At 39.6% G+C, this 16,134-nt stretch overlaps 1 protein-coding gene across 1 annotated transcript; it reads right to left on the bottom strand.

Moving 5' to 3' along the window:
- Positions 1–705: 705 nt before the first annotated feature.
- On the bottom strand, positions 706–2,178 carry LOC114374599 (probable L-type lectin-domain containing receptor kinase S.5). The gene is made up of 2 exons (XM_028332264.1): positions 1,711–2,178; positions 706–1,548 (listed from the first exon to the last, which is right to left on the bottom strand). The coding sequence occupies exons 1-2, from the start codon at positions 2,176–2,178 to the stop codon at positions 706–708; spliced, it is 1,311 nt and encodes a 436-aa protein (XP_028188065.1).
- Between the last annotated feature and the right edge of the window lie 13,956 nt (positions 2,179–16,134).

The raw sequence follows: 16,134 nt of genomic DNA on the forward strand, positions 1-16,134 counted from the left end.
GAAGACCAAAGAACGAATGACGAACGACGAAGAACGGTTGAAAATCTTCGCGAAATCACCCACGGAAACATTACGGAAGCGCCTCGGCTTGGATTTTCTTCATGGAAACAATTTTTTTCACTAATTTCAAGTGATCTCGAAATACCAGGAGGGCTGAACATTTTTCTCCTTCACTCCTCCCCCTATTTATAGGAAAATAGGGGAGGAGCTTGCCCCCCAGCTCGCCCAGGCGAGCTAGGTTGCTTCCTCCAGAAGCAACCGCCTTCTGGAGGAACATCCTGGAAGGCCCAAGTGGGCCCGATTTCTATTTGAACCCCCATTTTTACTAAATACACCCTTGCCCTTTTTTGGTGATTCTTTTTCCATAAAGTTACGAATTTCGTAACGATACTTGTTTTCTTTTTGTAATGTTGCGGAACCTTACGGATTACGTAATCATCCCCTTTTTTGCCTTCCGGAACGTTACGGAACTTTACAGATTGTGCACTAACACTTCCTTTTAATTTCCGGCGTGTCACGAAACTTCACGGATTGTGCTACAACGCTTTTCTTTTGGCTTCCGGCATGTCTCGGAACTTCACAAATTGCCTAACGATGGGTGCCAAATACCTCGAAGTGGTCAAACAAGGGTCGCATCCCAACAACGGATGGTCTCCGAACAAAATTAGGGTATGACACTAACCCAAACTCAAGCATACACTTGGTTTAAGCCTCATCAAAATCACCATTTAGTCTCAAATCCACGACACCAGTTATGTTTTCCTTGAAATGATGCTCCCAAACCCAGTCCACAATGTCGTTGCAACATCTTAGGTCCAGTTTGTATTCAGGCTTTCTTCTGCCGCTGCACACAACTTCCAACATCAGAACACCAAATGCATAGACATCGGTTTCAACCAAAGCCCTTCGGGTGTAGAAGCTTTCCAGCGCCATGTACCCTGGTGTTCCAACAATTTCTCTTGTTGAGTGGTGAGTTTTTTTGCTGAGATGAACTGTGCGAGCCAAGCCAAAGTCTCCAAGCTGAGCATTGAAGTCCGAATCCAGCATCACATTGCTTGGTTTTATGTCTCTATGTAGCACTCTTTTGTCACATCCATTGTGAAGATAATCCAGTCCTGTAGAAACTCCACATATAACATTGAGCCTCATTTCCCAACTCAAAATTGAATCCCCTCCAAATGTTGAAAAAATGAATTTGTACAAGCTACCATTTTGCATTAACTCATACACAAGGATGATCTCACCCTTTTCATAGCACCACCTTATTAACTTCACTAGATTTTTGTGATTGAGATTCCATATGGTTGTGATTTCTACCATAAAATCTTGCTTACTATGACGTGAGTTCCTCAAAATCCTCTTCGCAGCAACATCTTTACCATTCAATGTGCTTTTGTAAACCATGCAAAATCCTTCTTTCCCTAGTTTGTTTGATGAGTGGAAATTCCTTGTGGCAGATACAAGTTCCTTCAGCCGAAACTTATGAGGAGCATTATATGAGCTTTTAATTTCAAGCTCTATGTTGAGATCTTCCTCCACCCCTTGTTCCTTTTTGTGTTTTTTTCTCCAATAGTACGCACCAGCAAATGCTCCTCCAACCACAATTGTTGGAATCAGGATCCATAACCACAATAAATTTATTGGATTCTTCTCAAAATACTCTCAACTAGAGAAATTCCATGATCTTTTTGTGTTGACCTGGGTATATACCCCTGTGGAAGCTGAAAATCCCACAAAAACATCTTTTGGAAGCAGTTTAGAGAGATCAAGATCCACTACAAGCAATGGTTTTTTCAACCTCAAATCTGATGTAGAAACAAAAATGCTCATTTTCCCATCTTTAGCATCAAAGTAAACAGTAGCAACAACGTCAATGCCACTAGAAAGATTAACACTATGTGGTCCAAGAGGTTGTTGCTGGATGGAATAGATGCTCTTTACATCCAACCCCGCATGGTTGTCATCAATGTCTTCATCATAGTTTTTCCTTGTATCAAACTCCACTACAACTATGTTGCTTACCCGTATGCTTGTTGAGTTGACATTACCAAGCCATTGGCCTGCACTGCTGCTTGGAAGAGAAGTGTTAGATGCTAGTATGAAAGCAAATCCCTCACCACTAGGAGAGGTTATTGGATGAATATTGAAAACAAAAGTTGAATTGAATGAGGCTTTCATGCCTCTTTGACTCTCCCACAGCTTCAGCTGTTCACTATAGAATACCCTACTAGAAAGGTTTGAGGTCTCTGACCCTGATGCTTCTATGGGGACTTGAATGGTCCCTTAGTGTATGGTTGAATTTGTAGACATGCTGAAATCAGTCATGTTTTCATTGTAGAAAGTTGGATAGCTGAAATTCAAACACTTTACATGAACTACATATCCACAAATGAGACTTGCAACAATAAGAAGCCTTAGAAATTTTTTGGAAAGGATTTGAAAATTAGAAGATAGAGAATGCACATGGTGAAATGTAGCAGGATGGAAATGATTCCAAGCAACAATTTCAACTACATCCAAAATTGAAGTAGCAAATGGAAAGAAAGTCAAGTTGTATCGTTTGATGGAGAAGAAGAGAATATGAAGATCCAGTCCAGAGTAGTAGAACGAAAAATATGGTGGTGGATAACTTGTACTAGGTGTCTATTAATTGGATTTGAAACAAATTTTCATTTTATTTTATATTTTTTGGTGTTCGAAACAAGTTTTTTGTTACTAAATTATTTGGAAAGTTTCATGTGCTGAAAGGATGAAATTATAGGAAGAAAATGCAAAAATATGTAGTTATAAGAAGCAAATGCAAAATACTAACTCATCATTTGAACATACATAACTTAAAAAAAAAACACTTTCTACATTGTTTATTTGATTCTTTCCATGATCATTTTTAGTTGTCTTCAAAACTGTCGTCGTGGAAATTAGGGTCCAAGAAAACCAAGGAAAAGACCCTTTTGTCCCCTTTTTTTTGGTATTTTTCGCATTCTTGATCAAAACACTGAATGATTATCTGTTTCGTACTGTAACTAGAGTTCAACACCGTAAGTTGACTAGCAAGGATCAAAAGATCAAGGAACGATAGTCCCCGGACGAAATTAGGGTGTGACAGTTGTCCCTCTTTACTTATCTTTTATTGGAAATAAAAGGGAAGTAAAGATAAGGACACTAATTTCGTTCGAGCGACCTTGCTATTCGACCGGGCAACTGACGAAAACCAAGGAAGTGAAACCGAAAAAAACAAGAGGACATTGAAGTTTTTTTTTCAAAGCATAGAAGCAGAGGATATTGAGTCCTAAGAAGCACAAAGACAAGGATATTGAGTCCTATAAAAGACAGAAGACGTTGAAGTATTATAAAGTGTAAAAGACATAAGACATTGAAGTCTTGTAAAATGTAAAAGACAGAAGACATTAAAGATATTGAAGTCTTTGAAATATAAATGAAGACATTGTAGTCTTTGAAAGCGTAAATGACTGAAGACATTGATGTCTTTGAAATGTAAATGAAGACATTGTAGTCTTTTGAAACCGTAAATGACTAAAGACATTGAAGTCTTTGAAATGTAAATGAAGACATTGTAGTCTTTTGAAAGCGTAAATGGCTAAAGACATTGAAGTCTTTGAAATGTAAATGAAGACATTGTAGTCTTTTGAAAGCGTAAATGATTGAAGACATTGAAGTCTTTGAAATGTAAATGAAGATATTGTAGTCTTTTGAAAGCGTAAATGGCTGAAGACATTGAAGTCTTTGAAATGTAAATGAAGGCATTGTAGTCTTTTAAAAGCGTAAATGACTGAAGACATTGAAGTCTTTGAGATGTAAATGAAGACATTATAGTCTTTGAAAGTGTAAATGACTGAAGACATTGAAATCTTTGAAATGTAAATGACAGAGGACTTTGAGTCCTATGAAAGACAAAGGTGAGGATTTGAGTCCTATGAAAGATAAAAGTGAGGACTTTGAGTCTTATGAAGGATAAAGGCAAGGACTTTGAGTCCTATGAAAGATAAAGGCGAGGACTTTGAATCCTATGAAAGATGAAATCAAGGACTTTGAGTCTTATGAAAGATAAAAGCGAGTACTTTGAGTCCTATGAAAGAAGCCAATAGGTACTAGTATCAAATGGCTCAACCTTATGAGAAAGAAAAAGGTTGATTCTTTGAGAGGGCCTCTCATCCTAAACTCAAAAGATAGGACATTAGATTTGGGAAATTGGTATATAAAGAGAAATTTATGCACTTATAGCCTAATATGAACATGATTTTTGGGAAGCAGATGCATGCAACCTTCATCTTGAAATGCTAGTAATGCAAAAGGTTTTGAATCATGAAAACTGTGTAATGCTCATGACATTATTTTCCATTTTTTGATTTTGATTTTGATTTGATTTGCTTTTTTTTTCTTTTTGTGGAAAACACCAATTGACTATCTCTTTCTGAAATACGTGATAACTCATGAGGCCTCATCCTATCTTTTTGCAAATCTCTTCGAGGACTCCCTCAGAGTGTATGTTTTGTTTGATTTGGTCACTTGACAATTTTGGAGTGACGGTAATGGAGCCATTTGACATTTAATCAATCAACCGAGTTATTGATCCTAGGGTTTTCCCCTTTCATTTTAAAAACTTCAATTATTTTGCACAGCAAGAAAACATAAGGCTTTGGGATCAATCGTGTGCCCCATTGAAGGATGGCAATGGATTGTCACACTTTGCTATGTGACCAAGTGAAACTTTCCCAATTTAAGATCGTAGAGTGATGCCAAGGGTTTGTCGATCCTGCTGAAACTTGATGACATGGGCTAATCCCGAAAGAATTTATACGACAAAGGCCGCCCTTGGATTCAAAAGGAATCCCAAGGAGTCTGCATGAGCGACTAACATTAAATGTACCCTACTATCACAATTGTCTTTGGGAATTTTCCATGAGCTCCTGGTTGAATGAGTTTTCTTCTCAAATGTGCAAGTGAAAAACCTCAAGGATTCTCCTTTTTATATATATATACATTTTGTTTCAATAATCAAAAGCGTGTGAGGGTTTCATTCCAGAATCCTAACTCAAAAGAAAAATTAGTCATTCCTTGATCCACATTGGCTTTATTAGGCTTGTAATGTGGTTAGGGGTAAGAGGACTATGAAAGAAAGGATTGGAGAGGCTCAAAGAGTGTTTGAGGTTTATATTGAGTAAGAACCTTGAGAGTCTTGTTTGTACTTTTGTTCCTTTCAACTCTTGGGTCGGGCTTTATTCCTTTTGTCTTATACATTAATCCTTATTGCACTTTTGTGTCTTCCTTGTAAAATTGGGAGATATTTAGTCTCTCTTTTTCAACACTCGCCTTTGGCGGATTTTATTTTATTTTTCCTTTCATTGTTGCCCAACTTCATGCATGTGTTGTTTGCATTGCTCTTCCCGCCGATTGAGTGGTGGTTCCTACTCATGGTTCCTATTTTGTTTTTGTTGTTTTTTTAGAAAACAAATATGCTTTGGCTCGGAGGGGGTAGCAAGGGAGAAGTTAGTGTTGGGATGTTGAAACACGACCATGCGTCATTTCAAATCTTGACTAGATACTTTTGTAGTTTGGATTTTGGGACCAAACCTCTGATAAACACACTTCTGATTGTTTTTTCTTTTTATTATTTATTTATTTTTTTATTAACCCTAACTTTTGCCTAGGTCGCCCTTTCGGGTTTTCGACCTACCGGGTGAGAACTTCTGATTTGCCCCTAGGTTCACTTGAGGTTCATGCATGGTGCCTCTCATTGCCCCAGTGTAGGGCTCTGAGGTATCTATTGTTGTCTTTTGTCATGACCTTGTAGCAAGGAAAAATGAAAGAAACTGTGCAAGTTTTCAAAAATGAATTTCCAAGGACGAGAGATATTTACAGGATTTTCAATTGACAAATTAAGTCGAATGACTCTTGTTCTTGATGACTCATTTTCTCTCAAAAAGACAACTTTTAAGAATGATGAAATGAGGTCACATGAATGTCCGTACTTCTTATTTTTGATTTGAAACACAGTCAATCAAATGTTTTTTTTTACTCGTGGAGAACGAGCAATTTCCGATTGAATAGACTTGGAGTTCAACTCAGGAGCGCAGGTCACTTGAGCAAACCGACGACTTTTATTCACATTCCAGTGAAAGTTAAATAAGCAAAGATTCATTGTGATTGTTGTTTACAGTAATGGCATAAACCTGAAAATCCTAATGATTCATTGGAGACATCTAATAACAACCTTCAAATTGCCCCAAGCATCATACATAGTATCGCTTGACAACATCAGAATTCACGAGCGATTCTCCTCCTCGAATCTCAGCTAGCCTGCATCAATCAGACTTTGCACCCTATGTTTCAGGGTCATACAATGCTCAATGGAATGCCCCAAAACTCCTCCATGATAAGCACATGTTGCATTCGAGTTGTATCCTCGGGAAAATGGAGGTTGAGGAATCTTTGTTGGGATTATGGCTACCATTGCATTATTGATTAGATATGAGAGTAAATTAGCATACGACACCAGAATTGGGGTGAATTATACAGTCTTATTTTCTGGAAAATTCCTTCCCAGGTTGGTGTTTTGGTTCGTGTTAAGGGTGGTGTTTGGTATCGGATGTGCAGCAAGCGGGTTTTGTGGTTGATTTAGGGGTGACCTTTGTGGATGATTGGGTGTTCTTGTCTGATAGGGTGGTGGGTAATAAGAAGGGCTAATATTGGCTGAGTATTGATATTATTGAGCTGGTGGGAAATTTGGCCACGTAGGAATGACAGTCACAACATGGGTTCCTCCCTCCTTCTTATTCTCTCCATTTACCCCAGGCTTCCTATTCATCAAAGTAGGATAATCAAATTTGCCTTTTCTCAGACCCACTTCGATCCTTTCGCCGGCAAAAACTAAATCGGCAAAGCTTAAAGGCGTGTAACCCACCATCTTCTCATAGTAGAACACCAGTAACGTGTCTACTATCATTGTTATCATCTCCCTCTCCATCATTGAAGGCGCTACTTGAGTTACCAGATCCCTTTACCTTTGGGCATATTCTTTGAAAGATTCATGCTCCTTCTTACACATGTTTTGTAATTGCATTCTATCTGGAGCCATATCAAAATTGTACTGATACTGCCCAATGAAGGAAACCATTAGGTCCTTCCAAGAATGGACTCGAGAAGGTTCTAGGTTAGTATATCAGGTGACGGTTGCCCCAGTAAGACTTTCTTGGAAGAAATGCATCAACAATTTTTCATCTTTTGCATATGCCCCCATTTTCCTGCAGTACATCTTCAAGTGATTCTTGGGGCAAGTAGTCCCCTTGTACTTATCGAAGCCCGACACCTTGAACTTCAGAGGAATGACCACGACGAGCACTAGGCATAACTTTGCCATGTCAGCAAAGGCATAATTTTTGCCTCCTTCAATGACCCTCAACCTTTCTTCTATATGATCCAATTTCTCCCTTTCCACCATAGCAAGAGGAACTCTTCCCACCGCAAAATGCAAGGGTTGTGATTATGGGTGATACTGAGGGCCCCTCAGAGTGTTTGGCAGGGGTATACCACCAAATGCTTGCCCCTCAGTAGCACATTCGAAACAAGGCTCGAAGTCGGCTAGAGTGTGGTCTCGGGGTACTTCATGTGTCTCCCCCATGGGTTGAGGGACTTGTGCCTGACAATATTGGGGTTGTTGGCTCTCAATGAGTATGGGAGTGGAGTTATTGACATTCTCATCAGGAGCGTGTGCAACATTGGGTGGTGTATAGTTGGGAGGCAAGCCATATGGTGGGAAGGAATGCTTGTTCTGAACTTGCACAAAATGGGGGCCGCCCGTACATCTTAACGCTTCGCCTCCCTACCCTACCATATCCGAGACTAAAGGATTTACTTGATTGAGGCTAGATGGGGGAGTCGGGTCCACCTCAATGGCAGTACTTTCGGCAACGACTGTAGTCGTGTTAACCTCCATCATTTTTCTCATACTCATCATGGCTTCCATCATTGTGGTCATTTGTTCTTTCATGGCCTCCATGTCAGCCTTCATCTGCTCTTGCACCTCCTCTATTTCACTCATTACTCTAACTCTGGCACGTGTTCGGTAAGGGTGCCGTAAAGCGCGTTCTTTCCTTATGATTACAATGATTACGATTTTGATTTCAAGGAAAGAATGCAATGAGAATGCATCCAAATGTGAATGATATATTGCAAGTTTTACACAGGACATTTAGTAGAACATAGGGTCGAATCAATTCAAATTTTCATTAAAGCAACATGGTTCATCACATCTTGTCAGAGTCAAAGTGAAACTTGAAATAAAACATGGACATCAACAATCCTCAATTTTGTAAATCATTTAGCTCAATCATGTGTTGGTAGTAGCCAAAGAAGCTATGTAAACTTGATCCATCTTCTGCCCCAACTTTTTAAGCTGGTTACTTCCATACTTGACCTTGACTTGATGAAACCATTTTCTTAAAAGCATGTGCTTGGTTGGACCCATAATCCAAGGAATAGAAATTTTGACTGTCAATACTTTGACAACATATCTTAGAGATGAATGACTTGGGCATACTTATGCTATGCATGACAAATGTAATTATGAGATCGCCCTGAGACGCCCGAAGAACCATCATTTCTTGGTTAACAATGCATTAGGTACCATGTTCATATGATTTTCAATCATTTTTTAAAAGAAATGAGTGTATAATCCCAACATGGTTTGTTTATAGCTATCATCATGGTACCCAACACATGTAACTGTGGTGTAAACTTCATTCTTCATTGTGGCTTTCTTTTTGTTCTTTTTTTTTGTGTTTTTTTGTTTTTGCAGAGGCAAATGCAAGGATCATGTATGACTGAACATAACATGCGAACGATGAAAATAGAATGTATGTAGTTGGTAGAACAAAAGCATGCTAAATGAAGATGTATGATAATGCAATGACTCATGCAAATGCAATGCATGAATATGATAAATGATAAATGCAGGAATGATATGTCCATTATGATGCCATGAAGAGATGCATGATGCGATCAAGGAACAAGCCAAAGTGAGTTTGCTATGTGCCCCCCTAATTTAGGAACCTAATGGAAAGGATCCAAAAGTCCCCTTCTAGTGACAACTCCCAAGGGTGGTTTCATGTAACTTTATTGGCTTCTAGAGATATCATCCTCTTAGGTAATACATTGTGGCGATAGGGACTATCAGCGACAATGCATCACAAAAAGAGGAAAACTCCAGATGGGGCTTCACCATTATCAAGCGAGTCGGAGACTCAGCATGACCATAGATCGACCTCCACTCATTATGGCTCACATAGACCTAGGTATAGGGCCTAATATCTCAATGTGTGTGCAAAGGTGTAGGTGTCATGTGTGCATAGAACAAAAATATTTCTAACTACGAATGTAATAGATAGACAGACACACACCAAACACAATAACATAGCAAAGTTTATACACAAATATGGATAAAACAAAAGATAAAAGAGAAGAGGAAAAATAAAGAAGTCACGATAAACATTACACACTGATCGAATGACTTAACTATCTAAAAGTCCCCAGTGGAGTAGCCATCTGTCGCAACCTACCCTACGGTGAGAGTGCGGGCAAAAAGCCAAAGGTGCGTCTTCTCGTGAAGAAAACGCGTGGAATCGTCACCAACGTTTATTTGAGTGAAAATGTTAGAAAAACAAAAAAGGGGTCTGCAAATTTTGAAAATAAAGGTTCGAGAGTTGTTTACGCATGGGGAAAGTATTAGCAGTCCACACACCCATCACAAGGGACAACATCCTTTAATCGAGTGTGTGTAACGTGACTTCAAAATTATGTATTTTCCCTTTTTATGTTTCTTTATTTTTTGGGGTCAACAAGGGTGTTGCCCTTGCTCCTATGTATCCTTAGGTGCGATGAGGAATTCAGACCTACATAGTTCTTTAAGTCTGAATGTTTGTGTGTTAAATTGATTTTATGTTTTTGAAAGATTTATTTTAATTGCAAACAAAAAGATGTTTAAGGCATTGAACCATGAAACGATGTTTTAAATTTTGAAAAGCGGAGAGAATCGTTAAGGCATTGGACCTTGAAAGGATCTTTTAAATTTTGAAAAGCGGAGAGAATCGTTAAGGCATTGGACCTTGAAACGATCTTAAGTGATATTTGATAAAAAAAAAAAAGAAGTTAGTTATGAGTTGGCTTTATCTTGGTTTTGTTTATTAACTTTTGATCTCTTTAAAGACAACCTTGCAACACTAGTGATCGGTTAAGATTGAACTTTACAAAGAAAAACAAGATCGCCGATGATAGATGGAGAAGATGAATGTGCACATAATAACAAGGGGGGCCTTAAGGGTGCATAGATCACATTCAAATCTTAAAAATAAAACTAACCGACAATCGCACGATTTGACAGCACCTCAGCTTTGTTTCCTCTTCTTTCTTCGTCTTCTTTATCTCTTCTCTCAATTCCCTCAACTTCTGAACCCCTTAAAACACCCCCTAGGATGCCTACTTATAGGCAAGGGGTCACTTTGGGGCAGCTGCAGCTCGTCCAGGCGAGCTGATTTCTTTACCATGAAGCTATTTGGTGGCCCAGGCAAGCTAGAGGCTAGCCTGGGCAAGCTAGTGATGCAAGCTCCATTGGAGTTTGTAGGCCTAGGATCTTCTTCATCAATGGATTCCTTTGCTTCTTGGAAGATAAATGGCAGCGGAATGGAGAAGGAAGAGAGAGAGGAGACGCCACTTCAAGGAGAAGATGAGTCTAGAAGAAGCTCACCACCATAGGAGGCCATGGATAAGAGCTTGGAGGAAGAAGGAGATGAATGAAGGGAGAGGGAGAGAAGAGCACGAAATTTTGTGCTCAAAAGGAGCTCTGAAATCTGAAGTTAATATTCAAATGATCAAAGTTTAAAAAAATACACACACATGACCTCTATTTATAGCCTAAGTGTCACACAAAATTGGAGGGTAATTCAAATTTCACTTGAATTTGAAATTGAATTTGTGGAGCCAAACTTTGGAGCCAAAATTTCACTAATTATGATTAGTGAATTTTAGTTATGGTTCAGCCCACTAATCCAAGATCAATTCCAAGATTCTCCACTAAGTGTGCTTAGGTGTCATGAGGCATGAAAAGCATGAAGGACATGCACAAAGTGTGACTATATGATGTGGCAATGGGGTGTAGTAAGCAAATGCTCACCTCCCCCTCTAAAATTTAATTGGATTGGGCTTCTACCAATTCAATTAAATTTATTTCCAGCCACACACATCAAATATCCACTTAGTGCATGTGAAATTACAAAACTACCCCTAATACAAAAACTAGTCTAGGTGCCCAAAAATACAAGGGCTGAAAAATCCTATATTTCTAGGGTACCCTACCTATAATATGGAGCCCTATATACAAGGACCAAATATAATGACATCCTAGTCTAATATGTACAAAGATAATTGGACCCAACCTTGGCCCATGGGCTCAGAAATCTACCCTAAGGTTCATGAGAACCCTAGGGCCTTCTTCAGCAGCTCTAGCCCAATCTTCTTGGAGCCTCTTGCTCATGGTTCTAGTGATTGGTCCCTTCCTAGGGAGGATTGCATCATCCCCTTCCCCTTGAAGAGGATTTGACCTCAAATCTGTTAGTTCCTCCTCCTCAATATCAGCTCCACCTGCAAAAGGAGTTAAATCAGAAATGTTAAAAGTGGTGCTGACTCCATACACTTCTGGGAGGTCCAACCTATAGGCATTGTTATTGATCCTCTCCAAAACCTGAAAAGGTCCATCCCCTCTAGGGCTAAGCTTGGATTTCCTTTTAGTAGGGAATCTATCCTTCCTAAGATGGAGCCAAACCCAGTCACCCTCATTAAGAACTAGCTCTTTTCTTCCTCTATTGCCTTTAGTTGAATACACCTTTGTTTGGTTCTCTATTTGGTTCTTAACCCTCTCATGCATCTTCTTTACAAATTCTGACCTAGATTCCCCTTCTTTATGTATAAAAGAAGTGTCCAGTGGGAGGGGAATGAGGTCTAACGGTGTTAGGGGATTGAACCCATAGACAACCTCAAAAGGGGACTGCTTGGTGGTTCTATGAACCCCCCTGTTGTAGGCAAATTCTACATGAGGAAGATACTCATCCCAAGACTTATGGTTGCCTTTCAGAAGAGCCCTTAAAAGGGTGGATAAAGACCTATTCACTACCTCTGTTTGCCCATTAGTTTGTGGATGACAAGTGGTAGAGAAAAGAAGTTTAGTTCCTAACTTAGCCCATAAGGTTTTCCAGAAGTGACTAAGGAACTTAGCATCTCTATCTGACACAATGGTCCTAGGCAAACCATGGAGTCTCACAACTTCCTTGAAAAAGAGTTTTGAGATGTGGGAAGCATCATCCACCTTGTGGCATGGTATAAAGTGTGCCATCTTGCTAAACCTATCCACCACCACAAAGATAGAGTCTACACCTCTTTGGGTTCTAGGAAGCCCAAGGACAAAGTCCATACTAATGTCTACCCAAGGTGCAGATGGGATGGGTAAGGGTGTGTATAGCCCATGAGGCATCACCCTAGACTTGGCTTGTAAACAAGCCACACACCTAGTGCAATGCTTATGGACATCTTTCTTCATATGGGGCCAATAAAACTTTTCTTTGAGGAAGACAAGGGTCTTGTCTATCCCAAAGTGGCCCATGAGCCCACCCTCATGGCTCTCTTTCACAAGTAATTTCCTAATGGATCCTTGGGGTATGCAAAGCTTTCCCTCTTTGAACAAATACCCTTCAGCCAAATAGAATCCATCTTGGGCCTTTTTCCCACAACTCTCATAAATGGGAGAGAAATGTTCATCTAAAGCATACAAGTCCCTAATATTATCAAATCCTAAAATTTGAGCTCCTAGGGAGCAAAACAATGTGTGTCTCCTAGAGAGGGCATCAGCTACCACATTTGTTTTTCCCTTTTTGTATTTGATAACATATGGAAATTGCTCTAGGTACTCTACCCATTTTGCATGCCTCTTGTTTAACTTGCTTTGCCCTCTAATGTACTTAAGTGATTGATGATCACTATGAATGACAAATTCCTTGGAAACAAGGTAATGTTCCCAAGTTTGGAGGGCTCTTATTAAGGCATAAAGCTCTTTATCATAGGTGGGGTAGTTGAGGGTGGCACTATGAAGTTTTTCACTAAAATAAGCAATAGGGTGCCCACCTTGTAACAATACAGCTCCAACTCCCACTCCAGAGGCATCACATTCTAGCTCAAAAGTTTTAGAAAAGTCAGGAAGAGCTAGAACATGTGCCTTAGTAAGCTTTTCTTTGAGCAAAGCAAAGGCTTGCTCTTGTTTTTCACCCCAGGTAAATGCCACATTCTTCTTCACCAGCTCATTGAGAGGTGATGCAATTGTAGAGAAATTAGGAACGAACCTTCTATAGAAGCTTGCTAACCCATGGAAGCTCCTAATATCTCCCACACTTTTTGGGGTGGGCCATTCTTGGATGGCCTTGATTTTCTCAGGGTCCACTTGGACCCCATTTCTACCAACTACAAAACCTAAGAAAACTATATTATCTACACAAAAGGTACACTTCTCTATATTTGCATAGAGGGTGTTTTTCCTAAGGACTGAAAGAACTTGTCTGAGATGTCCTAAGTGATCATCTAGCCTCCTACTATACACTAAAATATCATCAAAATAAACAACTACAAATCTACCTATGAAATCCCTTAAGACATGATGCATAAGCCTCATAAAGGTGCTTGGTGCATTAGTGAGCCCAAAAGGCATCACTAGCCATTCATACAAACCAAACTTGGTCTTGAAAGCAGTTTTCCACTCATCACCCTTTTTCATCCTGATTTGGTGATAACCACTTTTAAGATCAATTTTTGAAAAGATATTGGCACCATGCAACTCATCAAGCAAATCATCAAGTCTAGGAATGGGGTGCCTATACTTTACAGTGATGTTGTTGATGGCCCTGCAATCTGTACACATTCTCCACGTACCATCCTTTTTGGGCACCAACAACACTGGCACAGCACATGGGCTTAGGCTCTCTTGGACCCAGCCCTTCTCCAACAATTCTTTAACCTGAGACTCTATCTCCTTAGTCTCCTGAGGGTTAGTCCTATAGGCTGGCCTATTAGGAAGGCTTGCTCCTGGGACTAAATCTATTTGGTGTTCTATTCCCCTTAAAGGAGGTAGCCCAGGGGGTATCTCTTTGGGAAATATATCACCAAATTCATGTAAGAGTTCTTGGACCTTTGGGGGTAAGGTCTCAAATGTAGGAATTGTGGCAGTGCTAAGGGATGTTTCCCTTGATAGGAGAAGGTAGAAAGATTGTTTAAGAAGGAGTGCTCTTTTAATATCACCTTTTGTTGCAAAATGATTTTCCTTCTTAACAATCTTCTTGGAGGAATCCTTTCCCTCTTTTTCCTTCCCCCTGGCCTTTGAAGACAAGGCCTTACTATCCTTCTTTTTCTTTTGTTTTTCTAATTTTTCTTCCTCATCCCTCTTATCTTTCATAGTTAGTTGATCTTTGGCCACCTGTGAAGGTGTTTGAGGATGCAACACAAATTTAGTGCCAAGATGGGTGAGGGTAATCTCATTAGTTAGGCCATTATAAATGATCTTCCTATCAAATTGCCACGGCCTTCCTAAAAGAATATGTCCTGCCTCCATGGGAACTATATCACAATGAACTTCATCCTTATATGTCCCAATGGAGAAAGGTACCTTCACTTGTTGGTTAACTATCATTTCCCCTTGCTCATTGAGCCATTGAAGTTTATAAGGTTTTGGGTGGGGAATGATAGTGAGGTTCAACTTGGAAACTAATCTTGTGCTACAACAATTGCAACAAGATCCACTATCCACAATGAGAGAACAAGTTTTATCTAAAATTTTGCATCTTGTATGAAAGATGTTCTCTCTTTGGGATTGAGATAGATCACAAGATTGACCTCCAAGGAGCCTTCTAACCATTAAGAGGTCACCTTCTTCATGGGGGTAGACTTCCTCACTAGACTCTTCACCCCTTACTTCATCTTCACTTCCACTAGAGGAAGGGCAAGAAGTAGTCTCCTCTTGACTACTATAAATGTCTTGACCCCTCATGATCATGGTTTTCTTTGTGGGGCATTGAGAGGCAATGTGACCTCTCCCAAGACATTTGAAACATTTAATGTTGCTAGTCCTTTCTTGGGAACTAGTCTTAGGGGTGTATTTCTCTATGGTCTTACCCTTATCTTCCTTGGGTTTTGAAGGTGCAGCCCCTAAAATTCCATGGGCTTGGTCCTTCCTTGGATAAGAGTGAGAGCCATAAGATTTTGAAGAAGGCTTTCTTTTAAGTTGTTGCTCCACTCTTATACAAAGTTGGACTAGCTCATCTAGGTCCCTATATGGAAGGAGTTCAACCTTGTCCCTCACTTCCATATTGAGCCCACTAAGGAACCTAGCTATGCTTGTTCTTTCCTCCTCCCTAAGTCCAGCTCTTAAAAGGAGTAGTTCCATTTGTTGTCTATATTCTTCAACACTCATACTCCCTTGTCTAAGCCTTTGGAGCTTGTCCATAAGCTCCCTTTCATAGTAGGAGGGAATGTGCCTCTTCCTAAGGGAACTCTTAAGATCATTCCAATACTCTACTGGAGGATCCCCATGAATCCTTCGTTCTTTAACAAGGGAAGTCCACCAATAGAGGGCATACCCTTGAAAGCTAAGGGTAGCCAATGGAACTTTTCTCTCTTCACTAATATGATGGCAAGCAAAGAGTTGTTCAACCTTCATTTCCCAATCTAAGTAGGCCTCAACATTATCTTTTCCGTGGAAATATGGGAGGCTAATGTTAACCTCTTGAGGCCTTCTATCCTTTTCTCTTCTTTGGGAGTGATGTTTAGTATGTGAACTATGACGCCCTCTATAATAGTCGCTAAGTTCTTCACTTAAACTCTTGCAAGAGTCATGACTACTATAGGAGGCATGTTTTTCTCTTTTCATTTCTTTCATTATTTTTCTTCTTTCTTCCTCTCTTATTTTCTCTCTTTCATCTTGACATATTTCTTCCACTTTTTTTTTACCTTTTTCTTTTCTCTCTTGTTTTTCTTTCCACAACTTAAGGGATCTCAACTCATCTAATATCTTATACAAGGGGTCCTTAG

Source organism: Glycine soja, chromosome 2 (assembly GCF_004193775.1).
Source record: "Glycine soja cultivar W05 chromosome 2, ASM419377v2, whole genome shotgun sequence".
Lineage (NCBI taxonomy): Eukaryota > Viridiplantae > Streptophyta > Magnoliopsida > Fabales > Fabaceae > Glycine > Glycine soja.

Excerpts from the sequence above, each read along its gene's own strand:
- LOC114374599 (XM_028332264.1), bottom strand. The coding sequence starts at position 2,178 with ATGAAAGCCTCATTCAATTCAACTTTTGTTTTCAATATTCATCCAATA. Across the intron at positions 1,549-1,710 it reads GATTTTCAGCTTCCACAGGG|GAACAAGGGGTGGAGGAAGA; the intron begins GTATATACCCAG and ends AAACACAAAAAG.